At 49.8% G+C, this 26,641-nt stretch overlaps 2 protein-coding genes across 4 annotated transcripts in view; both read right to left on the minus strand.

Annotated features, from left to right (window-relative positions):
• Positions 1 to 16,182, minus strand: part of usp32 (ubiquitin specific peptidase 32) — a 94,385-nt gene extending 78,203 nt beyond the window's left edge. For 2 of the 3 annotated variants that reach the window (XM_080459394.1, XM_080459393.1), the window contains exons 1-2: positions 16,027 to 16,182; positions 6,886 to 7,088 (exon numbers count right to left, since the gene is read on the minus strand). In XM_080459394.1, coding sequence (XP_080315520.1) covers positions 6,886 to 7,088; positions 16,027 to 16,084 — 261 coding nt within the window. In that variant the 5' untranslated portion in view covers positions 16,085 to 16,182. The remainder of the gene's footprint in view (positions 1 to 6,885; positions 7,089 to 16,026) is intronic. The other variant, XM_080459395.1, reaches the window with a different exon arrangement.
• Positions 16,183 to 24,127: 7,945 nt separating this feature from the next.
• appbp2 (amyloid beta precursor protein (cytoplasmic tail) binding protein 2) overlaps positions 24,128 to 26,641 on the minus strand; it is a 34,639-nt gene continuing 32,125 nt past the window's right edge. The window contains exon 13 of the mRNA XM_080459153.1: positions 24,128 to 25,687. Within this exon, the coding sequence (XP_080315279.1) occupies positions 25,425 to 25,687 (263 nt within the window). The 3' untranslated portion in view covers positions 24,128 to 25,424. The remainder of the gene's footprint in view (positions 25,688 to 26,641) is intronic.

Raw genomic sequence — 26,641 nt, forward strand, 5'->3', positions numbered from 1 at the left:
TTGAGTGTAAAATGAGTTTTCACATTATTATACATTCATTCATTCATTTTCTTCTGCTTATCTGTTTCCGGGTCGCGGGGGTGCCAGTCTGAGCACCGTCACCCAGATCACAACGCACCGATTAAGAACCTTCCTGCAGGTGGAGAGCCCACGGGAAGGTGGCGCCCGGCGTGGGACACGAACCCTCTACCCTGAGATTGTGAGTCTCATGCTCTACCTACTGAGCTAGCCGGGAGAATTCTTATACATAAAACATTATTTCCTAATATGCCTGCCATTTTCTTTTTTCAATTGGCTGGTTGTGGCTGCCATGTGATTCAGCGAGGGAGGGCGGAGCATAGAGCTACATTGAAGATATAGATTTAGAGAGGTAGATTTAGAATGCATAGAAAATCTGATTGATCATAAATCGAGCACAAATTAAGTAAAAAAACGTTTTTTAACGGCTCCAACCGCTCACCGAGCGCGGCCAACAACATGAAGTGTAGTTTTTATCATAAATCTGGTTTTACTTGGCCTATCAACACGATTTAAAGACTGGTATGACGCTTACAATGTGCTCTGACCAGATCTGGTGAAATTCAGTCTCAGCATGGAAGCACTATCTTGCTACGTCATCGTAAACGAGGCATGTGAAACGTGTGGTGCCACAAGGGTTTTTAAACACCGAATTTACCGAAATGGGCAAAATGACATAGGTAATTTTCGGAAATTTCGGTATATCGCTCAGGCCTAAGCCACACCACAACGCCATAACCATGGTTAGTCCCATCGCCCACACCACAACGCCATAACCATGGTTAGTCCCATCGCCCACACCACGTTTCATGTAACCATGGTTAGTCCCATCGCCCACACCACGTTTCATGTAACCATGGTTAGTCCCATCGCCCACACCACAACGCCATAACCATGGTTAGTCCCATCGCCCACACCACGTTTCATGTAACCATGGTTAGTCCCATCGCCCACACCACAACGCCATAACCATGGTTAGTCCCATCGCCCACACCACGTTTCATGTAACCATGGTTAGTCCCATCGCCCACACCACAACGCCATAACCATGGTTTAGTCCCATCGCCCACACCACGTTTCATGTAACCATGGTTAGTCCCATCGCCCACACCACAACGTTTCATGTAACCATGGTTTAGTCCCATCGCCCACACCACGTTTCATGTAACCATGGTTAGTCCCATCGCCCACACCACAACGTTTCATGTAACCATGGTTAGTCCCATCGCCCACACCACAACGTTTCATGTAACCATGGTTAGTCCCATCGCCCACACCACAACGTTTCATGTAACCATGGTTAGTCCCATCGCCCACACCACAACGCCATAACCATGGTTAGTCCCATCGCCCACACCACGTTTCATGTAACCATGGTTAGTCCCATCGCCCACACCACAACGTTTCATGTAACCATGGTTTAGTCCCATCGCCCACACCACCACGTTTCATGTAACCATGGTTAGTCCCATCGCCCACACCACCACGTTTCATGTAACCATGGTTAGTCCCATCGCCCACACCACAACGTTTCATGTAACCATGGTTAGTCCCATCGCCCACACCACAACGCCATAACCATGGTTAGTCCCATCGCCCACACCACAACGTTTCATGTAACCATGGTTTAGTCCCATCGCCCACACCACAACGTTTCATGTAACCATGGTTAGTCCCATCGCCCACACCACAACGTTTCATGTAACCATGGTTAGTCCCATCGCCCACACCACGTTTCATGTAACCATGGTTAGTCCCATCGCCCACACCACAACGTTTCATGTAACCATGGTTAGTCCCATCGCCTTTTGTGGACTTTAATGAGGCCAGATGTTGACTTCTCCAGTACGAGGAGGAGCAGGAGGATTCTACGTGTGTTCTTTGCAGTTTTTCATGCTCTGTCTCTTCGTACCCGTTTTTTGTATATTTCAGTGGCAGAGTTACAGCGCCACCTGAAGGCCTGGCATATGCACTACATTGTTTTGAGCCATGTTCATAGTTACAAGTGGACGAAAATTTTGTTGAGAACAATGGGGAGAAAAAAGATGGCTTCATCTTCTGGATCTGTATATCAACCTTCGGAGGAAGAAGTGGATTCTCTCTTTACTGAAAAGTGACTTTTATCACCGTCTTCAAGTGCCATATCTCCAGGCTTAAATGGCCTGGGACCATGAAAATATAATCAATAAGTGAAGCACAGTGCTGAAGCCTGGAAGCGTCTAAAAGATGGAGAGGCGTCTGGCCGCAGGACCTCCACTCTCAGGCATTTCCAGTGCAGCCTCCCTCCACTGTGAGGCTCCCTCCACTGTGAGGCTCCCTCCACTGTGAGGCTCCCTCCACTGTGAGGCTCCCTCTACTGTCAGACGGGAAATGACGACACATTTAACGCGAACGCGCAAGCATGAGCTACTTAGCGGTAAGTTGCTACTTTTAAATTTCCCGAAAAAGTTATGAATGTTGGTTTCTTGCGTGTGCTCGCCATTGATGTACATGCCGTAAACTAACATATTGTTAATGCCAATAGCAGCGTGTTCCACCAGTGGTTTAAGTTACGTGTCATTTTAAAGCTGAGTAATGCTAACGGTGGATAGCATTGAAGCACCGTAGGTTTAACTTTTTTCAGTACATAACGTAAAGTAAATTTGAATATCTGATGGGTGAAACAGTTTGTAAAGAGTACAGCAAGCGATAAAGCCTCCATGCTGTAGCTAATGCATTACAATGTCAAAGTATCAACAACTGTAAAGCAACATGATTCATTACTGTACTTCATATTAGTATCTAAAGGTGTTAAAAATAGCTCAACCTTAATCAGTTGTAGTGAAGAAATTAACATATCAAATGCAGAAGTGATATTGATCCAGCAGCGATTGATAAAAGAAGCTGCTTTTAATTTTCTCCTTGATTTAAATTGATTTGAATTTATATGGGTATGTGTTTACATTTGCCATGTATTCCAGAGGGGAAAAGCAGTTTTGTGGTTGATCTCTATGACGGCCTACAACACACTCAAAACTTTACCTGTAAGTGCACCTTGTCATACTGATTTTCAATAAAAATCATAATTCTTAGGCATTTTCATCATTTTCCTTTAAAATATTCCTTTATTTTAGAAGGACGCTACAGTCAAAGATGGTATTGTGGTTCCTGTGTGGAACCCTGCTCACTCCCTGCTCTCTGTAAGGAAGGATGCTCCCTGTGACATGTCACTTTTATTGATAATTATCAAATGTTCATAAAAAATATTAGTTTTATACAAGTTGTGTTGTCTTGTGCTGTTTTGTTTTGTTGTCTTGTTCTTTCACACAATGTTGAGTTCAAATGTCTGTAAGGTTTTGAAGTCAACAATGAATCTTTCTTGAAATGATTAATATAATGTCAGTGTGGATTACTTCAAAACCCTAATAGTGTCTTGCTTGTGTTTGAATATTGAAACTGATCATTTTACATGTTTATGTGTGTGTGTATGTTTTAAGAAGAGCAGTGCACTAATGTTTCTTTCAGATTGGACGTCACTCCACCAGGTGATGAGATAAGAGGAGTCTAGTTTCACAGTCTCTGTCTGTCAAATACTAATAATGCAGCATTGGAAAGATCTTTTCCTTATAACACGTGTGAATCAGGAATTGTTGGTGACTGCAGACGTGCAGACGGGTGGGTTCAGGAGAGCATAAACCTATTTACTGGCCGTGTTGACCTGCCTTCAGTACTGGACATGGGGGAGCAGGAACAGGCCCTTCAGTACTGGACATGGGGGAGCAGGAACAGGCCCTTCAGTACTGGACATGGGGGAGCAGGAACAGGCCTTCAGTACTGGACATGGAGGAGCAGGAACAGGCCTTCAGTACTGGACATGGGGGAGGAGGAACAGGCCTTCAGTACTGGACATGGAGGAGCAGGAACAGGCCCTTCAGTACTGGACATGGGGGAGCAGGAACAGGCCCTTCAGTACTGGACATGGGGGAGCAGGAACAGGCCTTCAGTACTGGACATGGGGGAGCAGGAACAGGCCTTCAGTACTGGACATGGGGGAGGAGGAACAGGCCTTCAGTAATGGACATGGGGGAGCAGGAACAGGCCTTCAGTAATGGACATGGGGGAGCAGGAACAGGCCCTTCAGTACTGGACATGGGGGAGCAGGAACAGGCCCTTCAGTACTGGACATGGGGGAGCAGGAACAGGCCCTTCAGTACTGGACATGGGGGAGCAGGAACAGGCCTTCAGTACTAGACATGGGGGAGCAGGAACAGGCCCTTCAGTACTGGACATGGGGGAGCAGGAACAGGCCTTCAGTACTGGACATGGAGGAGCAGGAACAGGCCCTTCAGTACTGGACATGGGGGAGCAGGAACAGGCCCTTCAGTACTGGACATGGGGGAGCAGGAACAGGCCTTCAGTACTGGACATGGAGGAGCAGGAACAGGCCTTCAGTACTGGACATGGGGGAGGAGGAACAGGCCTTCAGTACTGGACATGGGGGAGCAGGAACAGGCCTTCAGTACTGGACATGGGGGAGCAGGAACAGGCCTTCAGTACTGGACATGGGGGAGCAGGAACAGGCCTTCAGTACTGGACATGGGGGAGCAGGAACAGGCCCTTCAGTACTGGACATGGGGGAGCAGGAACAGGCCTTCAGTACTGGACATGGGGGAGCAGGAACAGGCCTTCAGTACTGGACATGGGGGAGGAGGAACAGGCCTTCAGTACTGGACATGGGGGAGCAGGAACAGGCCCTTCAGTACTGGACATGGGGGAGCAGGAACAGGCCCTTCAGTACTGGACATGGGGGAGCAGGAACAGGCCCTTCAGTACTGGACATGGGGGAGCAGGAACAGGCCCTTCAGTACTGGACATGGGGGAGCAGGAACAGGCCTTCAGTACTGGACATGGGGGAGCAGGAACAGGCCCTTCAGTACTGGACATGGGGGAGCAGGAACAGGCCTTCAGTACTGGACATGGGGGAGCAGGAACAGGCCCTTCAGTACTGGACATGGGGGAGCAGGAACAGGCCTTCAGTACTGGACATGGGGGAGCAGGAACAGGCCCTTCAGTACTGGACATGGAGGAGCAGGAACAGGCCTTCAGTACTGGACATGGGGGAGCAGGAACAGGCCCTTCAGTACTGGACATGGGGGAGCAGGAACAGGCCCTTCAGTACTGGACATGGGGGAGCAGGAACAGGCCCTTCAGTACTGGACATGGGGGAGGAGGAACAGGCCCTTCAGTACTGGACATGGGGGAGGAGGAACAGGCCCTTCAGTACTGGACATGGGGGAGCAGGAACAGGCCTTCAGTAATGGACATGGGGGAGCAGGAACAGGCCCTTCAGTACTGGACATGGGGGAGCAGGAACAGGCCGAGGTTGGTCTGCAGTAAAAAGTCTCGTGTAAAGAAACAATCCTGGACGAGTCAGAAAACGAATCAGTTTTCGAGCCATTTAAATTTGTTCTCTATAATATTGGACATGTGGACATTTTGTTAAGAAATCGTTGACAAAAGACATGATCAGGGACATTGCGAATGCCACACAGATAACTGAATAAAGAACGATAAAATTGTTTTGACTTTTTGTGTTTACTCCTTTTGTATATTTGCTTTATGGAGTACATCATCTTGGATATCTCAGAGCTATGGTAGTAGATCTAGTGACATTCCCCAGGTGTAAATCTATGTGATCCAGCAGAACAAGCACCGAAACAGAAGAAGAATTAAGACCTAATAAGAAATGAATAATGGCCACTAACACAGAATAAGACAAAAGAAAGGATCAAATGGAAAATGGAGCAATGCACATTAAAGTAATGGTATGTACAGTTTAAATGATAACTGAAAGTAAATCCTATGTATCACATGGTAGAACACTTTACAACAATAGGTATGACATGTTGGCTTAGAAAATAAGTCATTTCAAGAAAAAGCATTTGTAACTGATTTATAATATAAACATACTTGAGCCCTAGATACCAGAAGGTAGTGAGTACACCCTCACATTTCTGTGAAGGTTTATATCTTTCGATGGGACACTGAAGAAAAGTGTCATGTCCTCAGTGTCTCATCAAAAGATAGAATTCAATATTTACAGAGGTGTGAGGGGCGAACTCACTTTGTGAGATACTGTACATATCGCCCACCTTTATACAATAAAAAATAAACCTGCTAGTATTTATGTAGAGGGGGTGGGGTTTGATAAGTTCTACTTCTTTCTTTTCTTTGTTTGGTGAGATAGCTTTTGATTATTATGAACTGTTTAATTGATTTTGTGCGTGTTCAAAATAAACAAAGCAATTTATAAAAGATTAGACTGTAAAATGCCGGAGTATAGACACATCGTAATCATTAATTGTTCATGTCACGAACTCTGCTACACTTTTTTCATATCAAACAAACTGCATGGAAGATACTATTACTGAGTGTAAATTATATTATCATTTGTGGCCATAAATACTCAGGCTACACATGCTATATAGATAAAAAGGCATAAACGATTTATACTGTATTACATTCAAGAAAGTAGTTTTTAATGTTGCGTTGTTGACTAATTGACGCTTTCTGAATTTTCCACGAGGATTTCGGCATTTCATTCTGTCGCATTTCATTTTGAAATGTTGTATTTTATTTTCAATGGGCACTTCCTGTCTGCCAGTGGAGGGAACCTGAAGGCCTCTTCATCCTCCATAAGAACAAGACGAAAGTTCGGCAGTGCGGGTCCTGCCCAACAAAACGAGGTCATTCCCTTCAGCCAGCTCCCTCTGGCACAAGATATTTGTTTCGGCTGTGCCAACCGCCCTGGTCCAACTATGCGATACACTCTTGTCCAGCCACAGTCACCTCCCTGGGGGTTGGTCTGAAGGGCTCTGGGCGGCTTACCTCTGCCACTTTAGGAGGAACTCCATCTCCCAGCACCTCCCTGGGGGTTGGTCTGAAGGGCTCTGGGCGGCTTACCTCTGCCACTTTAGGAGGAACTCCATCTCCCAGCACCTCCCTGAAGAAGCACTGCTGGCTCATGTAGCAGGACAGGCCGCTGGTCCTCTTGAAGGCGTCTTTCAGCCGCTTCAGCTCCACGTCCGTCACTGAGGAGAGGCCGGAGAAACAAACGTCAACAAGCTGAAAGGTTCCTCCATATGACAACAGTGCTCACAGACATGGAAAACACAGCTTTTGAAAAACGGATCCCAAGGTGGAAGATTTCGAAAATGTTCAAGCTCCTGCGTCATGTAAATGGGTGAAAACAACAATTTCTGAAAACACTCGGGCTCTGTCACCGTGTAGACGACAGAAACGATGCTCCTGGTTGCTGGTCACCATGTTGGTAGTAACTAGTAGTTGTGCACATGCTCAGTAGAGCCAATCAGAACAAATTTGTTAGTTTCAGTTCGGAAAGCGCGCGCGCGCACGCACGCACGCACGCACGCACGCACGCACGCACGCACGCACGCACGCACGCACGCACGCACGCACGCACGCACGCACGCACACACACACACACACACACACAGCAGAGAACAATGAGCTCTAAACATGAACTCGGACAGTCTAGAGGACAGACCACCAAGTTGGATCGTTATTACAGTGACTGTCAAAATAAGACCACCAAGTTGGATCGTTATTACAGTGACTGTCAAAATAAAACTACCAAGTTGAATTGCTAGAAAGAGCCATGACACTCTGGAGGCCTCCATTACTACAGTGCTGGTGAGCATGTGCAGTAGCAGAGTCTACACAGGACGAAGTGCCAGCGTTTTCAGAAAGTGTCCTTTTGCCCGTTTACACAATGATGGGGTCGGAGATTTTGGAAAAGTTCCACCTTGAAACCCATTTCTAAAAAGTGTTTCAGTGGGAGCAGCAGTAAGAGTAAAGCCCTGAGGTCTCCGTCCTGATGGAGAATGTTGGTCGTTGCTTCCACCAACACACTGCTGCTGCACAAGCTGCTGTTTCCAGCACCAAATAATAAAGAAACTCACAGAACCTGTTCATCAGCTTTTCTAGCTTTTATCAATCTTATCAAGAGAAGGTGTGACCACAGCTGAGCCATTTCTGCTTCTCTTCAGGGAAGTTGTTCAGCTAAAAGGCAGCAAGGTGATTTAAATCTGAACCAAAGTTGTTTTTAGTATTCAAACCTTCCATTTCTCTGCAAATTCTCCTTGTAGAAGGTGACCAATCATGAGCATCTTTAACTGAGGCCATGTCAGGTCTGCACCATACGTCCCACATTGATCACAATATCAACGTCCACACAACATAATTCTATGAATATACATATAAATGATCTATTTCCACGCTCTGCAGGTCAACATGTTGATCAAATCAGATTGAGTCCTGACGACAGGCGGAGTTTGTCACATTCACAATGTCAGCACATATTTAATACAGTGCAGCGCTGCTCCACGTTACCTCTTCCTGAATGTGTTTAGCCACTACAAGGCGTCCCACAGTCAGTAAAGTCAGATACAACCACAGCCAATGTGTCAAACATGACCGAAGAGAAGTTGTTCTTGTGATCAATAGTCATTTGGATATTTTTAAGTTATAGCTGTGACAGCAGGATGTCCTGTTCTGTGCTTGGTTGATAAAAGCACCACCTTCATTATATATGTAGGTATAAAGTGTGTGTGTGTGTTGGGGGTGGGGGTGGGGGGGGGGGGGGGGGGGGTTCCAGCAGTTGTTCCCATGGAAACATTGAAACAGGCCTGACACTCATCACACACATCAAGTTGAACAACCAGTTTGAGCGAGCTGGAAGGAGTTTGAGGCGAATCAATGAAATGACTTAGAGGTCAAAAGAAGAGTGGGAGTGGAACCCAGCTCACTGGTGAGAAGAGGAACCTGGAAAGGCCGCTTCCCAAGCAGAACATCTACAGAACCAAACCAGGACCAGCGCAGCTAAAGATCAGCCCCCGTAAATTTGCAGCCCCGGGCCCCGTAGACCTGAAACCCCGGGCCCCGTAGACCTGAAACCCCGGGCCCCGTAGACCTGAAACCCCGGGCCCCGTAGACCTGAAGCCCCGGGCCCCGTAGACCTGTAGCCCCAGGCACTGTAGACCTGAAACCCCGGGCCCCGTAGACCTGAAACCCCGGGCCCCGTAGACCTGTAGCTCCAGCCCCCGTAGACCTGTAGCCCCAGGCACTGTAGACCTGTAGACCTGTAGACCCATAGACCTGTAGCCCCGGGCCCCGTAGACCTGTAGCCCCGGGCCCTGTAGACCCATAGACCTGCAGCCCCAGGACCCGTAGACCTGCAGCCTCAGGGCATACAGACCTGCAGCTCCAGGACCCATAGACCTGCAGGCCCAGGCTCGTCTCCTCCTGCAGCCTCTTGCCATCGGTTCACACCACAGCAGCACTCAGTTTGTGGAAAAGCCTTGTGAAGACTGAGGGATCCAGCATGTCATAGAATTTAACAGCTCTTCTCCAACAAAGTGAATATTTCCTATATTTACGGCATCAAAATCTGATCGGTGTGTGTGTGCCGAGGGGGGGGGGCATTTCTTTGAGACCAAAAGGTTGCCAACCACAACAGTTTGGGAACCAGTAGGTAAATGAAGAGACTCCAGGAGTCCATCAGTCACCAAAGAGCTCCACGACTGAGTCACAGTAATTCATTCATTTTCTTCTGCTTATCTGTTTCCGGGTCGCGGGGGTGCCAGTCTGAGCACCGTCACCCAGATCACATCGCACCATTAAGAACCTTCCTGCAGGTGGAGAGCCCACGGGAAGGTGGCGCCCGGCGTGGGACACGAACCCTCTTACCCTGAGATTGTGAGTCTCATGCTCTACCTACTGAGCTGGACGGGGGACGAGTCACAGTAAGCAGAACATTACTACACGCTGTTCTTCTATTCAGTTCAACGGAGGTGAGTGGCTGTGAATGACGGAGCAGGTGAGCAAACAGGAAGTTGCACTACGATCCATGATAATCATATCCAGGATCTCTCCCTGTTTCCGGGGTTAACTGATCTAGACACCGGCGATCCTGATAACAGTTACTATGAAGCAGGTCATCAACCCGCTGGTTCAACCCAGACCTACGTGTGTGCATTCACATGAAAGGGGCGGAGTCTGCAGCAATAGACCAATCACACATGGAGAAATTCTGCAGCGTAGTTTACAGATTACTGAAGGATCAATTAATCTGAGATTATGAAGAATTCCAACCCATCCAGCAGCTCATAGCAACACTGCTGCTGCAGCCAGAACCAGAACCTTCCTGACTAGTTAATGCTGATTTGGTGAGATTAGAGCAGATTAATTCATGGGACAATAGAACCAGAGTCACTTTCACTTTATTCCAGCAGAACGGTTCCAGGCAGAGCTTCCTCACTGCTCTTCTTTTACTTTACATTTGACCTCCACTGGTTCTGAGGCGGAGGTTCTGAGGAGGAGGTTCTGAGGCGGAGGTTCTGAGGAGGAGGTTCTGAGGCGGAGGTTCTGAGGCGGAGGTTCTGAGGCAGAGGTTCCTCCGTGTGAGTGTGGTTCCTGTTGGAATATTAATTCATCACCGTGACGACAGGAGAAGTTCTGCTTCCATTAATTCATGGTTCTGCAGTTCTGTCAGCGTCAGCATTATTATTAAGATCATTATTCCAGATCAACCCTCCTGGAGCCAAACAGACCTGGAACAAGAACCAGAATCAGAACAAGAACCTCCTTCAAAGCTCAGTGAGCAGGATTTATTGGGTTCTGTCAAAAAGATTGTTCTAGATACGTTCTCCTCTCCTCTCTGCTGCAGCTCAGCGCTGAACCCGCCCACCAATCACCATCATTTAAGGATGGGCCGGGCATTTTCCAAGAGCTCTGATTGGTCAGGAGGCGGAGCTCTGACGCTTATCAAAATCATCACCTGCTCCGGAGCAGGTTAGACATTCAGCGTCAGTTACCACGGTGATTTATTCCAGGAAGAAATGAGCGAGCGCCACAGTACTGAAAACCCAGGGTTAATCCTTGAAGTTACCTTGATAAGAGAAAATCCAGCATGGTGGAACAGGCAGGAAACATTCCTGCTCTGCTGTCAAAGAACCTCCTCTTCACCATCACGCCACCAGGGGGCGTTCACAACATCACACAATGGATGAATGCTTCCTCCTGCTTCTTGGCCAGGGTCTTTTCTCCTCCTATCAATAAAGGACTGTCCAGGACCACAGGACTGTCCAGGACCTGTACAGGACTGTCCAGGACCACAGGACTGTCCAGGACCAAAGACTGCTCTGCAGCTCCCTGGTGCCTGTGTGGAGGAACAACACTAACAGAGGTCCTTCACTCCTCACCTCCCTCACTTACCTCTGAGCCTGCTTCTGCAGGTTTCTCTTCCTCCGAGCCTGGTTTGGTTCTGCAGGTTTCTCCTCCTCCTCTGAGCCTGATTCGGCAGGTTCCTCCTCCTCTCCTCTGAGCCTGGTTCTGCAGGTTCCACCTCCTTCTCCCCCTCCTCCTCCTCCTCTGAGCCTGATTCTGCAGGTTCCACCTCCTTCTCCTTCTCCTCCTCCTCCTCCTCCGAGCCTGGTTCTGCAGGTTCCTCCTCCTCCGAGCCTGGTTCTGCAGGCCCCTCCTCGTCCTCTTCTCCTCTGAGCCAGGTTCTGCAGGTTCCTCCTCCTCCGAGCCTGGTTCTGCAGGCCCCTCCTCGTCCTCTTCTCCTCTGAGCCAGGTTCTGCAGGCCCCTCCTCCTCTCCTCTGAGCCAGGTTCTGCAGGTTCCTCCTCCTCTCCTCTGAGCCAGGTTCTGCAGGTTCTTCCTCCTCTCCTCTGAGCCAGGTTCTGCAGGTTCCTCGTCCTCCTCCGAGCCAGGTTCTGCAGGTTCCTCGTCCTCCTCTGGGGCTGGTTCTACAGGTTCCTCCTCCTCCTCTGAGGCTGGTTCTGCAGGTTCCTCCTCCTCTGAGCCAGGTTCTACAGGTTCCTCCTCCTCCTCCTCTGAGGCTGGTTCTACAGGTTCCTCCTCCTCCTCCTCCTCCTCTGAGCCAGGTTCTACAGGTTCCTCCTCCTCCTCTGAGGCTGGTTCTACAGGTTCCTCCTCCTCTGAGCCAGGTTCTACAGGTTCCTCCTCCTCCTCTGAGGCTGGTTCTACAGGTTCCTCTTCCTCTGAGCCAGCTTCTACAGGTTCCTCCTCCTCCTCTGAGGCTGGTTCTACAGGTTCCTCCTCCTCCTCCTCTGAGCGAGGTTCTGCAGGTTCCTCCTCCTCCTCCTCTGAGTGAGGTTCTGCAGGTTCCTCCTCCTCTTCCTCTCCTCTGAGCCAGGTTCCTCCTCCTCTTCCTCTCCTCTGAGCGAAGTTCTGCAGGTTCCTCCTCTTCTTCCTCCTCCTCTGAGCCAGGTTCTGCAGGTTCCTCCTCCTCCGAGCCTGGTTTGGTTCTGCAGGTTTCTCCTCCTCCTCTGAGCCTGATTCGGCAGGTTCCTCCTCCTCTCCTCTGAGCCAGGTTCTGCAGGTTCCTCCTCCTCTCCTCTGAGCCAGGTTCTGCAGGTTCTTCCTCCTCTCCTCTGAGCCAGGTTCTGCAGGTTCCTCGTCCTCCTCCGAGCCAGGTTCTGCAGGTTCCTCGTCCTCCTCTGGGGCTGGTTCTACAGGTTCCTCCTCCTCCTCTGAGGCTGGTTCTGCAGGTTCCTCCTCCTCTGAGCCAGGTTCTACAGGTTCCTCCTCCTCCTCCTCTGAGCCAGGTTCTACAGGTTCCTCCTCCTCCTCTGAGGCTGGTTCTACAGGTTCCTCCTCCTCCTCCTCCTCTGAGCCAGGTTCTACAGGTTCCTCCTCCTCCTCTGAGGCTGGTTCTACAGGTTCCTCCTCCTCTGAGCCAGGTTCTACAGGTTCCTCCTCCTCCTCTGAGGCTGGTTCTACAGGTTCCTCCTCCTCTGAGCCAGGTTCTACAGGTTCCTCCTCCTCCTCTGAGGCTGGTTCTACAGGTTCCTCCTCCCCCTCCTCTGAGCGAGGTTCTGCAGGTTCCTCCTCCTCCTCCTCTGAGTGAGGTTCTGCAGGTTCCTCCTCCTCTTCGTCTCCTCTGAGCCAGGTTCCTCCTCCTCTTCCTCTCCTCTGAGCGAAGTTCTGCAGGTTCCTCCTCTTCTTCCCCCTCCTCTGAGCCAGGTTCTGCAGGTTCCTCCTCCTCCTAAACCCAACCCTAAAAGGGTTCTCAACCCTAACCCAGAGAAACCTTTTAATACTGTCATGTGAACTTCACTTCATTGTGTGTGTGTGTGTGTGTGTGTGTGTGTGTGTGTGTGTGTGTGTGTGTGTGTGTGTGTGTGTGTGTGTGTGTGTGTGTGTGTGTGTGTGTGTGTGTGTTGGAATCTGACCAGTCAAAGTTCAGCTGAGACCATCCTGAGAGTAAAGTGCAGCCATGACGCCGAGGTCTGTGTGCTTCCTCACACACACACACACACACACACACACACACACACACACCCACACAAGCTTGTGGGCCGATTCCAGCCTAACCCTCCCATTAGGACCCCTCCCATTAGGACCCCCCCTTAGGACTCCTCCAGTAGGACCAACACAGGACGAGACCAACACACACCGAGGAGTCGTTTCAGGACGAGACCAACACACTGGATGAGGAGTCGTTTCAGGAAGAGAACAACACACTGTCTGAAGAGTCGTTTCAGGACGAGAACAACACACTGGATGAGGAGTCGTTTCAGGACGAGACCAACACACACTGTCTGAAGAGTCGTTTCAGGAAGAGAACAACACACTGGATGAGGAGTCGTTTCAGGACGAGAACAACACACTGGATGAGGAGTCGTTTCAGGACGAGACCAACACACACTGTCTGAAGAGTCGTTTCAGGACGAGACCAACACACTGGATGAGGAGTCGTTTCAGGAAGAGAACAACACACTGTCTGAAGAGTCGTTTCAGGACGAGAACAACACACTGGATGAGGAGTCGTTTCAGGACGAGACCAACACACACTGTCTGAAGAGTCGTTTCAGGAAGAGAACAACACACTGGATGAGGAGTCGTTTCAGGACGAGAACAACACACTGGATGAGGAGTCGTTTCAGGACGAGACCAACACACTGTCTGAGGAGTCGTTTCAGGACGAGAACAACACACTGGATGAGGAGTCGTTTCAGGACGAGACCAACACACTGTCTGAAGAGTCGTTTCAGGAAGAGAACAACACACTGGATGAGGAGTCGTTTCAGGAAGAGAACAACACACACTGTCTGAAGAGTCGTTTCAGGACGAGAACAACACACTGGATGAGGAGTCGTTTCAGGACGAGACCAACACACACTGTCTGAAGAGTCGTTTCAGGAAGAGAACAACACACTGGATGAGGAGTCGTTTCAGGAAGAGAACAACACACACTGTCTGAAGAGTCGTTTCAGGACGAGAACAACACACTGGATGAGGAGTCGTTTCAGGACGAGACCAACACACACTGTCTGAAGAGTCGTTTCAGGACGAGACCAACACACACTGTCTGAGGAGTCGTTTCAGGAAGAGAACAACACACTGGATGAGGAGTCGTTTCAGGACGAGACCAACACACTGTCTGAGGAGTCGTTTCAGGACGAGAACAACACACTGTCTGAAGAGTCGTTTCAGGACGAGAACAACACACTGGATGAGGAGTCGTTTCAGGAAGAGAACAACACACACTGTCTGAAGAGTCGTTTCAGGACGAGAACAACACACTGGATGAGGAGTCGTTTCAGGACGAGACCAACACACACTGTCTGAAGAGTCGTTTCAGGAAGAGAACAACACACTGGATGAGGAGTCGTTTCAGGAAGAGAACAACACACTGGATGAGGAGTCGTTTCAGGACGAGACCAACACACTGGATGAGGAGTCGTTTCAGGAAGAGAACAACACACTGGATGAGGAGTCGTTTCAGGAAGAGAACAACACACACTGAGGAGTCGTTTCAGGACGAGACCAACACACTGGATGAGGAGTCGTTTCAGGAAGAGAACAACACACTGTCTGAGGAGTCGTTTCAGGACGAGACCAACACACTGGATGAGGAGTCGTTTCAGGAAGAGAACAACACACTGTCTGAGGAGTCGTTTCAGGACGAGAACAACACACTGGATGAGGAGTCGTTTCAGGATGAGACCAACACACTGGATGAGGAGTCGTTTCAGGACGAGACCAACACACACTGTCTGAAGAGTCGTTTCAGGAAGAGAACAACACACTGGATGAGGAGTCGTTTCAGGAAGAGAACAACACACTGGATGAGGAGTCGTTTCAGGACGAGACCAACACACTGGATGAGGAGTCGTTTCAGGAAGAGAACAACACACACTGAGGAGTCGTTTCAGGACGAGACCAACACACTGGATGAGGAGTCGTTTCAGGAAGAGAACAACACACTGTCTGAGGAGTCGTTTCAGGACGAGACCAACACACTGGATGAGGAGTCGTTTCAGGAAGAGAACAACACACTGTCTGAGGAGTCGTTTCAGGACGAGACCAACACACTGGATGAGGAGTCGTTTCAGGAAGAGAACAACACACTGTCTGAGGAGTCGTTTCAGGACGAGACCAACACACTGGATGAGGAGTCGTTTCAGGAAGAGAACAACACACTGTCTGAGGAGTCGTTTCAGGACGAGACCAACACACTGGATGAGGAGTCGTTTCAGGAAGAGAACAACACACTGTCTGAGGAGTCGTTTCAGGACGAGACCAACACACTGGATGAGGAGTCGTTTCAGGACGAGACCAACACACTGGATGAGGAGTCGTTTCAGGAAGAGAGCAACACACTGTCTGAGGAGTCGTTTCAGGACGAGACCAACACACTGTCTGAGGAGTCGTTTCAGGAAGAGAACAACACACTGGATGAGGAGTCGTTTCAGGACGAGAACAACACACTCAGTATCAGGAGTCGTTTCAGAGGCTAAATCAGTGCTAATGTTAACCTGGATGGAGCAGGAGAGGAGCAGTGGGAGCCGGAGAGGAGGCGGCAGGAGCCCGCTGAGGAGCGGACCCTGACAGCCGGTGCACCGGCCCCGCTAGCCGCGGCTCTCTGTAGCCGCTAGTTCGGAGCTAAGCTCCCGCGGTTCCCGCCACGGTTCCTCACCTCTCCTCACGGCCTCCTCGTACGACAGGAACCCGATCCGCGACTCCTTGGCCCCCATGATCCCTTCATTTCATGGCGACGGGAGGAGAGAAAGGTCGGTCACCGAGGCAGGCCGTCGGTCCGTGTTGTTGTTGTGGAGCTGCTGGCGGTGTTAGTGCGCGTGCGCGTGTGGCGAGCGGGTGAAGGCTTTCAGTCACGCCTCCATTCTGTCACATGACCGAGCTCCACAGGTCAGTTGATCCTGTTACACACACATAAGCACACACTACGTTAGACTTCAGTCACTGCACACAGTCTTTTAAACTGCACACAGTCTATCTTCACCGTGTGACACCGGCTGTCACTACTGGGACGGGTGTGTGTGTGTGTGTGTGTGTGTGTGTGTGTGTGTGTGTGTGTGTGTGTGTGTGTGTGTGTGTGTGTGTGTGTGTGTGTGTGTGTGTGTGTGTGTGTGTGTGTGTGTGTGTGTGTGTGTGTGTGTGTGTGTTTGTGTGTGTGTGTGTGTAAACAGCCCCACCCTGTGACCACTGTGCTATATAACATGCCCCACACTCCCCACAGCGACCTCCAGCGGCTGTGAGTAAGAACTTCAGCTGAGGAGACAGGAGGTCCATCCGAATCGTCCCGTTTCCTTTCATATCGACAGGAACGTCTCAAAAAATGAGAATATCATGAAAAAGTTCAAACATTTGTTGTCAGTCATTTCAGAAAGTCAAACCATATATAATCTCGGCTCATGACACAGAGTGAAACATTTCAAGCCTTTATTTCTTGAAATGTTGCTGATTATGGCTTACAGATAGTGCAAGTCAAAGGTGGAAAGACAAAGAACTGGTGCTAAGTCTGGTCCTGGACCATAACTAGAACCTGGTTCTTTCCCAAGTACTACAAATAATATTAAGGCGTGTTTCCACCGCACAAAAAGTGCGGGAATGGACTGGTATAGTCTGGTACGATCCGGGTTTCCACCGTAAGAATTTGGGATTTTCTGGAAAATACCGCTCCAAAGCTGGACGCTTTTCCGCCAAGGGGTACTCAGGACCATGGAACGGGTCCGGTTTTGATTGGTCAGTGATTTACTACAAGTCCTCAATATTTTCATCTGTATGAATCCTCTGTTGGTAACACATTCAGCTTTGCACTGGTTGGTTTTTATGTTTAGTTTTTTGCTGTGCAAATTTCATGTTGGTCCCTAAAGAGCAGACGCAAGGCAGGACGGAGACCAGGGGTCCGTCCAAACTGTCCCCCCTGTCTCCTCCTCTATCACTCCTTCACCACGGAAGGGTTTTGTGTGGCGGCCATGATGAGGACCGTCTGAATTCTCAATAAGCAAAGAGGCTCCTTGCTTCCTTTAGAACCTCCTTTAACCTAGGAACCACTGATGCTTCCTTTAGAACCTCCTTTAACCTAGGAACCACTGATGCTTCCTTTAGAACCTCCTTTAGCCTAGGAACCACTGATGCTTCCTTTAGAACCTCCTTTAGCCTAGGAACCACTGATGCTTCCTTTAGAACCTCCTTTAGCCTAGGAACCACTGATGCTTCTTTTAGAACCTCCTTTAGCCTAGGAACCACTGATGCTTCCTTTAGAACCTTCTTTACCTTAGGAACCACTGATGCTTCCTTTAGAACCTCCTTTAGCCTACGAACCACTGATGCTTCCTTTAGAACCTCCTTTAGCCTAGGAACCACTGATGCTTCCTTTAGAACCTCCTTTAGCCTAGGAACCACTGATGCTTCCTTTAGAACCTCCTTTAGCCTAGGAACCACTGATGCTTCCTTTAGAACCTTCTTAGGAACCTCTAATGACCCCACCACAGCACCAGGACCCCACCACAGCACCGGGACCCCCCCCACAGCACCGGGACCCCCCCACAGCACCAGGACCCCCCCACAGCACCGGGACCCCCCCACAGCACGGCCCTTAAACTCCAGACTGAGATTGGTTCATCATCAGACCAACGCTCATCATAGACTTTTCTTAGTATTTGTACTTATCTGGCCTGTCTGCCTCTCTCTCTCTCTCTCTCCCTCTCTCTCTCCCTCTCTCTCTCTCTTCTATTCCTCTCTCTCTCTCTCTCTCTTCTATTCCTCTCTCTCTCTCTCTCTCTCTCTCTCTCTCTCTCTTCTATTCCTCTCTCTCTCTCTCTCTCTTCTATTCCTCTCTCTCTCTCTCTCTCTCTCTCTCTCTCTCCCTCTCTTCTATTCCTCTCTCTCTCTCTCTCTCTCTCTCTCTCTCTCTCTCTCTCTTCTATTCCTCTCTCTCTCTCTCTCTCTCTCTCTCTCTCTCTCTCCCTCTCTTCTATTCCTCTCTCTCCCTCTCTTCTATTCCTCTCTCTCTCTCTCTTCTATTCCTCTCTCTCTCTCTCTTCTATTCCTCTCTCTCTCTCTTCTATTCCTCTCTCTCTCCCTCTTCTATTTCTCTCTCTCTCTCTTCTATTCCTCTCTCTCTCCCTCTTCTATTCCTCTCTCTCTCTCTCTTCTATTCCTCTCTCTCTATCTCTTCTATTCCTCTCTCTCCCTCTCTTCTATTCCTCTCTCTCTCTCTTCTATTCCTCTCTCTCTCCCTCTTCTATTCCTCTCTCTCTCTCTCTTCTATTCCTCTCTCTCTCCCTCTTCTATTCCTCTCTCTCTCTCTTCTATTCCTCTCTCTCTCTCTCTTCTATTCCTCTCTCTCTCCCTCTTCTATTCCTCTCTCTCTCTCTCTTCTATTCCTCTCTCTCTCCCTCTTCTATTCCTCTCTCTCTCCCTCTTCTATTCCTCTCTCTCTCTCTCTTCTATTCCTCTCTCTCCCTCTTCTATTCCTCTCTCTCTCTCTCTTCTATTCCTCTCTCTCTCTCTTCTATTCCTCTCTCTCCCTCTTCTATTCCTCTCTCTCTCTCTCTTCTATTCCTCTCTCTCTCCCTCGCTCTTCTATTCCTCTCTCTCTCTCTCTCTTCTATTCCTCTCTCTCTCCCTCTTCTATTCCTCTCTCTCTCTCTCTCCCTCTTCTATTCCTCTCTCTCTCTCTCTCTCTCTCTTCTATTCCTCTCTCTCCCTCTCTTCTATTCCTCTCTCTCTCCCTCTTCTATTCCTCTCTCTCTCCCTCTTCTATTCCTCTCTCTCTCCCTCTTCTATTCCTCTCTCTCCCTCTCTTCTATTCCTCTCTCTCTCCCTCTTCTATTCCTCTCTCTCTCCCTCTTCTATTCCTCTCTCTCTCCCTCTTCTATTCCTCTCTCTCTCTCTTCTATTCCTCTCTCTCCCTGTCCTATCCCATGTACTTCTCCCTCCAACCGGTCAAGGTGGATGCCCCCCCCTTCCAGAGTCTAGGCTCCGCCCCCTGTCTTCCTGAGAGGGACTTCTTCCTGGTTTCCACTGTTGCTTGTTCCATCTGCTGCTCTGGAAGGTTTAGTTGGGTTCTGTTGTTCTCTATCATTGTAAGAGGTTCTGGAAGGTTTAGTTGGGTTCTGTTGTTCTCTATCATTGTAAGAGGTTCTGGAAGGTTTAGTTGGGTTCTGTTGTTCTCTATCATTGTAAGAGGTTCTGGAAGGTTTAGTTGGGTTCTGTTGTTCTCTATCATTGTAAGAGGCTCTGAGATGTTTGTTGGTGTGATTTAGAACTTTACAAATAAAACTGAATTGAATTGAATTTAGGAAGCCTCCTAACTCCTTTAGGAAGCCTCCTAACACCTTTCCTAACTCCTTTAGGAAGCCTCCTAACTCCTTTAGGAAGCCTCCTAACTCCTTTCCTAACTCCTTTAGGAAGCCTCCTAACTCCTTTCCTAACTCCTTTAGGAAGCCTCCTCACTCCTTTAGGAAGGTGTTGCTGGGCGGTGCTCCGTTGCGTGAACCGCCGCGTGCCGTGCCGGAGCTCCAGTTCCCCAACGCTGGAATCTGCCGGTGTGCTGGGACGCCGGAGCTGGTCCGAGCCCCGAGCCCCGGGGTCTGTCCTGGCATCGCGGTCCACGACCTCTGCCTCCATGCGGAAGGTGCAGCTGTCACAACCAGCAGCGCGACACCGGCACCGACCGGCTTTGTGACGCGTCACCGGGGCAACGTTCGCTCTCTGGGAACCAACACGGAAGTTCAGCTGCAGCTCTGTGGCTGCAAAAAATAATAAGATAAGCAAAGAACGAGAGCAGAGCGGAGGATGTAAACAACAACAGGAGTCATAAGGTCCAGGTCTGTGGCCCGGCTGAGGTCACTGTTACGTCACATATCTGCCCCGCCTACATTTGAACCCTCCGCTCTGCGGTGGAACCATGGCTTTTGTTCTCCTTGTAAATAAAGTGTGTTGTGTTGTTAAGATCACTGCTCTGCCAAGCCGTTACTGCTCAGCTCAACTGTGGATATATGGGCCGTTCATTTTATACTTCTTATTTTACTATAATAAAATCATTTCATTGTCTGCAGTGCTTTAAGTAGGACAATAATATGTGCCGGTCCTGACTTTGTTGACCTGCTGTCAGTCTCTCATACAAATATGGACAAAGACATAATATTCAGTGGCGTACACGATCAATCAATCATTTTTATCATTTCATAATACAGAACCACAAAGTGAACACATACAAAACATAACTAGACAAAACAAAACACGAATACAAAATAATAATAATAATCATAATGTCATTTAAGCAGGTAATTGTGACAAAAAGCTTCAGTGAATCTATTTGAAAATGGACCCAGAGGAACCTGGGGTCATGTAGGATGGACAGAACAGGAACCTGGGGTCATGTAGGATGGACAGAACAGGAACCTGGGGTCATGTAGGATGACAGAACAGGAACCTGGGGTCATGTAGGATGGACAGAACAGGAACCTGGGGTCATGTAGGATGGACAGAACAGGAACCTGGGGTCATGTAGGATGGACAGAACAGGAACCTGGGGTCATGTAGGATGGACAGAACAGGAACCTGGGGTCATGTAGGATGGACAGAACAGGAACCTGGGGTCATGTAGGATGGACAGAACAGGAACCTGGGGTCATGTAGGATGGACAGAACAGGAACCTGATGCAGTTTGCTGAAAACTATTTCATTACATTTTTTAGGAAATGTTCTGCCTGTACAGCAATATTACATATTATATATGATTTAAATGTGTAATTGTGAAAAATGTTGATGTTGTCAATAAACGCGTCAATATGAGCCACTGTGTAGTGGGGGGGGGGGGGGGGGGGCGCAAAGGATCATGGGAAATGCTCATCACTTTGTTTATGTGTTGCCCTGGTTACATGTTACAGCTCCGTGTTGTTACGCTCACTTATTGTTTGTTTATTTGTGTGTCTTTTCTTACAAAAGATTTACATGCATAGTGTGCAACACCCTGGCCCAAGGTGAGGTGGCTGGTGAGCGCCCCCCTCAGAGCGGGGCAAGCACTGTTACCAACTTGGTTCCTATTGGGGAGGTTTTTTGTGAAAAGCGACGAGTGAGAAATCTGGTGACTCTGGTGTTATTGGCGACTTTCTAGTGTGTTTGGCGACTCTGGTTCTGCAGCCACTGTGGTCAACGAGCAGCAGGTCCTGCTGTGAGCCCCTCCCCACCCCCGTCCTGAGGTCAGTCCCTCCCTCCCTCCTGCAGTCAGACCAGAGGAGACCCTCACCACACTGCGTCCACACTGGGTCCACACTGGGTCCACACTGGGTCCACACTGGGTCCACACTGAGAAGGAACCGCACAAGGCCCCTGCTGCTTTACTGAGCGGCAAGTAAATATAAACGTTTCTTCAATCACTCTAAAGCAGAGGCCTGTACTACGAAGCTGCATTTTCTGCTATCTAGGTAACTTCAGGATTTATTCTGGTTTTCTGCTATCTAGGTAACTTCAGGATTAACTCTGGTTTTCTGCTATCTAGGTAACTTCAGGATTAACTCTGGTTTTCTGTACTACGACTCTCGCTCACTTCCCACCAGGATAAATCACCTGGTAACTGACCTGAAAGTCTAACCTGCTCTGGAGCAGGTTATGTTCTCGATAAGAGGTCAAAGCCCCGCCTCCTGACCAATCAGATCTATATTAGAAGTTGACGAAAAGGGTATTAAAAAAAAGTAAATAAAAAACTTAATATCGAGCTGGAACTGATAGAACCCGACTGGGCGTGTCTATAACAGAGATGTGAATGACACAACATACCTGCGCCCCACAGTGGTGAATATCATGTACTGCATCTCAAACAACACAGTAACATCACACACAACACGAGTACACAACATATCAGTGCCTCTTAACACACTGCTTCCGTGGTGGGGGGACGGACCGCACTGGAGGGAGGGAGGGAGGGAGGGAGGGGGGGCAAGGGAATGACTTCAAAAATACACCATCACTGAGGGCTTATCTCTGTCCCTACAGTATTTGCTGATGGTGATTGTGAGGAGAGATGTTCCTCTGAGGACGGTCGGTCAGCCCCGGAGCGCAGAGATACGTGATGCACCTATGATCCTACTTATGTATTTTATTAATGTTTATAGGTGAATACATGTCTACAGTTGTACCTGTAACGGGTCGGATTTCCTGACGTTTTGTGCGCGCGGCGGTATCGTCACGTCCGTTTGCTGTCAGAAAGATTAAAGAGGCCGCCCCCACCTGTTCTCCATCCTCCTGGGCGGTGAGACCCCGGGGGTTTGATGGGGCGTCAGCCTGGAGGAACTTCAGCCTGGAGCCTGGAGGAACTTCAGCCTGGAGGAGCGTCAGCCTGGAGGAGCGTCAGCCTGGAGCCTGGAGGAACTTCAGCCTGGAGGAGCTTGAACCTGGAGGAGCTTGAACCTGGAGGAGCTTCAGCCTGGAGCCTGGAGGAACTTCAGCCTGGAGGAGCTTCAGCCTGGAGGAACTTCAGCCTGGAGGAACTTCAGCCTGGAGGAGCTTCAGCCTGGAGCCTGGAGGAACTTCAGCCTGGAGGAGCTTGAACCTGGAGGAGCTTGAACCTGGAGGAGCTTCAGCCTGGAGGAGCTTCAACCTGGAGGAGCTTCAGCCTGGAGCCTGGAGGAACTTCAGCCTGGAACCTGGAGGAACTTCAGCCTGGAGGAGCTTCAGCCTGGAACCTGGAGGAACTTCAGCCTGGAGGAGCTTCAACCTGGAGGAGCTTCAGCCTGGAGCCTGGAGGAACTTCAGCCTGGAGGAGCTTCAGCCTGGAGGAGCTTCAGCCATCTGGTGTCACAATATATGCAAACCTTTTGACATAATAAATTAAACCCTGGTCACTGAGCGTTTTATGTTTTAGTTCTGAGTCTTGATTTGTTCCCAGTCTGTTTCACTCCACGAGGTTTGATCTGGAATAATGAGCTTAAGTAGGTGTGTGTGTGTGTGTGTGTGTGTGTGTGTGTGTGTGTGTGTGTGTGAGAGATGCTGCGTTGTGGGTGGACTGTGGGTGGTCAGCGGGCTGCACGTCCTCCCAGTCTGGCTCGAGGGTTCGGGTTCGGGTCCCTGTGTCATGGTGGCACCGTGGCAGCTGCAGACTCCAGGGACTCTGTTAATGGCCGCCGGCTCCCTGCTGAGGTGATGAAGGCTGCACCTCCTCCTCCTCTTTCAGCTGCTCTTCCTCCTGCTCCTCCTGCTCCTCCACCCCTTCCTGCAGCTCCTCCTCCTCCTGCTCCTCCACCCCTTCCAGCAGCTCCTCCTCCTCCTCCTCCTCCACCCCTTCCAGCAGCTCCTCCTCCTCCTGCTCCTCCACCCCTTCCAGCAGCTCCTCCTCCTCCTGCTCCTCCACCCCTTCCAGCAGCTCCTCCTCCTCCTCCTCCACCCCTTCCAGCAGCTCCTCCTCCTCCTGCTCCTCCACCCCTTCCAGCAGCTCCTCCTCCTCCTCCTCCTCCACCCCTTCCAGCAGCTCCTCCTCCTCCTCCACCCCTTCCAGCAGCTCCTCCTCCTCCTCCACCCCTTCCAGCAGCTCCTCCTCCTCCTGCTCCACCCCTTCCAGCAGCTCCTCCTCCTCCTCCTCCTCCACCCCTTCCAGCAGCTCCTCAGGAGAGCTGGACAGCCTCACACTCGTGTGTCCTGTTCCTCCTCACTGTTCAGACTCGTACAGCGTTCACGTCTCCCGTCTTTGGAGACGTCAGTAGTTTGGAATAAAGGCTGCAGTAATCTATTACAAACTGGAACCAGATCAAACTGGCCGGCAGAGGCTCCAGTGATCTTCATGAGAACTTTATTGTGGTCAGTACAAGTAACAGCAGGTCCTGGAACTGTTGTAATGAGAGAAAGATTTAGAGTGACAGCACGCTGGAGGGTCCACTGCTGCTCTGGATAAAAGGTTCCACTGCTGCTCTGGATAAAAGGTTCCACTGCTGCTCTGGATAAAAGGTTCCACTGCTGCTCGAGATAAAAGGTTCCACTGCTGCTCTGGATAAAAGGTTCCACTGCTGCTCGAGATAAAAGGTTCCACTGCTGCTCTGGATAAAAGGTTCCACTGCTGCTCGAGATAAAAGGTTCCACTGCTGCTCTGGATAAAAGGTTCCACTGCTGCTCTGGATAAAAGGTTCCACTGCTGCTCTGGATAAACGGCTCCACTGTTGCTCTGGATAAAATGTTCCACTGCTGCTCTAGATAAAAGGTTCCGCTGCTGCTCTAGATAAAAGGTTCCACTGCTGCTCTAGATAAAAGGTTCCACTGCTGCTCTAGATAAAAGGTTCCACTCTGTGAGGTTGTTCAAGTTGTTCTACCAACCTGGATGGAGAAGAGCAAACTGAGTGTGGGTGGATGTTTCAGGTGGAGGAGAGCCAACACACACTGTTGGCCGTCAATGAAGAAAGGAAAAAATGCCCCCGCCCCATCACCCCCACCCCACCCCCACCCTCACCCCCACCCTCACTCCCACCCCCCACTCTCAAAAAGATCAATCAACGTCCATGTTTGCATATAAATTATTGGCATTTTAATTATACTATGTCAGTACTACGCTGAAAAAAAACAAGATAAAATGAATTGAAGACGAGCTGTGAAGCTTGTGTGTACCCCCCCCCCCCACCCCCACCCCCCAGCAGTTCAACACCACGCCCCCCTGTGTACAATCTATGTCACTGTACAATGTACCACACCAGGCCACTGTCGCCCCATTGCCCACCCGGCGGGGGGCTGAAGGAGTCATGTGTACATGTGTGTGAGTGAGTGTGTGGGGGGGGGGGGGGGGGCTGTTCCAGAGCTACCATTTGAATGAAAAAAGCAAAAGATGAGGGGGGGGGGGCAAAAAAGGTTTCTCTGATTCCAAAAAAAAGATGAAGGCAAGTTGGGGGGGGGGGGGGGGGCGGGTTGCTGATGGTGTCTTCTCTATGTGTGTGTGTGTGTGTGTGTGTGTGTGTGTGTGTGTGTGCAGTGACTGATCCAGTCCACCGGCCTGATGCTCTGCACCACCTTTGGGCTTGTCTCCATGTCTTTACCATGTTTAAACCCACAAGTCGTTTTTATTTTTTCTTCTTCTTCCCTCATGAATCAGCCCAGACAGGGGCGGGTGGGGCCGAGGCTCTGAGCCAATAGGAAAGCTCGCACCACCTCCTGGGTCTGCTGGGGCGTGGTGTTGACGTCCTCCAGGGCGTCTGCCACGGCGAACTGCCGGTCCCTCAGCCGGTTCCAGTTGGACAGCACGTTGTGGTACTCAAACACCTTCTCGTAGTTTCCCACCGAGTTGTAGAGCTTGATGAGGCCTCTGTAGTCGTACTCCAGCCCGCTGTAGCCCTCTCCAAACAGCTTCTTCCCTGTGGACACACCACACCTCACAAAGTCAGCCAGGCCTGGAGCCCAGCGAGCTCCCCTCATCCATTCATCCAGTCCAACCCGCTCGGTCCTGTTCTGATCCCAGCACAGCGTTTGATCCCATGACCACTGAGGCCAGAGCACCGACCGCTGCTCCACCGTGCACAACGAGGAAGTTACAGCTCCAAACTCAAAGAGCTAAACAAAGACTGCAAACTAAAGCCAGAAATCACCTCCACTTGATAGAACATGCATGTTGTTGGTGCTGAACTCCACAAGGGGGCGCACCCCAAAACACAGGAGGCTAAGATAAACCCAACACACTAGCAGTCAGCCGCGAACAGGAATACTAGAACCTTTGACCCCCCCCCCCCCCCATGTGATATACAGAACCTTTGACCCCCCCCCATGTGATATACAGAACCTTTGACCCCCCCCCATGTGATTTACAGAACCTTTGACCCCCCCCCCATGTGATATACAGAACCTTTGACCACCCCCCCCCCCATGTGATTTACAGAACCTTTGACCCCCCCCCCATGTGATATACAGAACCTTTGACCCCCCCCCATGTGATTTACAGAACCTTTGACCCCCCCCATGTGATATACAGAACCTTTGACCCCCCCCCATGTGATTTACAGAACCTTTGACCCCCCCCATGTGATTTACAGATGAGCCTGTGTTTTTTCTATTTTACAAGTGAGCAAAGGACCACTATGCTATCGCTTTAGCTATGCTATCACTTTAGCTATGCTATGCTATCACTTTAGCTATGCTATCACTTTAGCTATGCTATGGTCATGATTAACAGCTACTGCAGCCAGTCAACACGCGCTTCAGGATTAACTCTGGTTTTCTCTTATCCAGGTAACTTCAGGATTAACTCTGGTTTTCTTTTATCCAGGTAACTTCAGGATTAACTCTGGTTTTCTCTAATCCAGGTAACTTCAGGA

This window comes from Lipophrys pholis (genome assembly GCF_963383615.2).
Source record: "Lipophrys pholis genome assembly, chromosome: 3".
Classification (NCBI taxonomy): Eukaryota; Metazoa; Chordata; class Actinopteri; order Blenniiformes; family Blenniidae; genus Lipophrys; species Lipophrys pholis.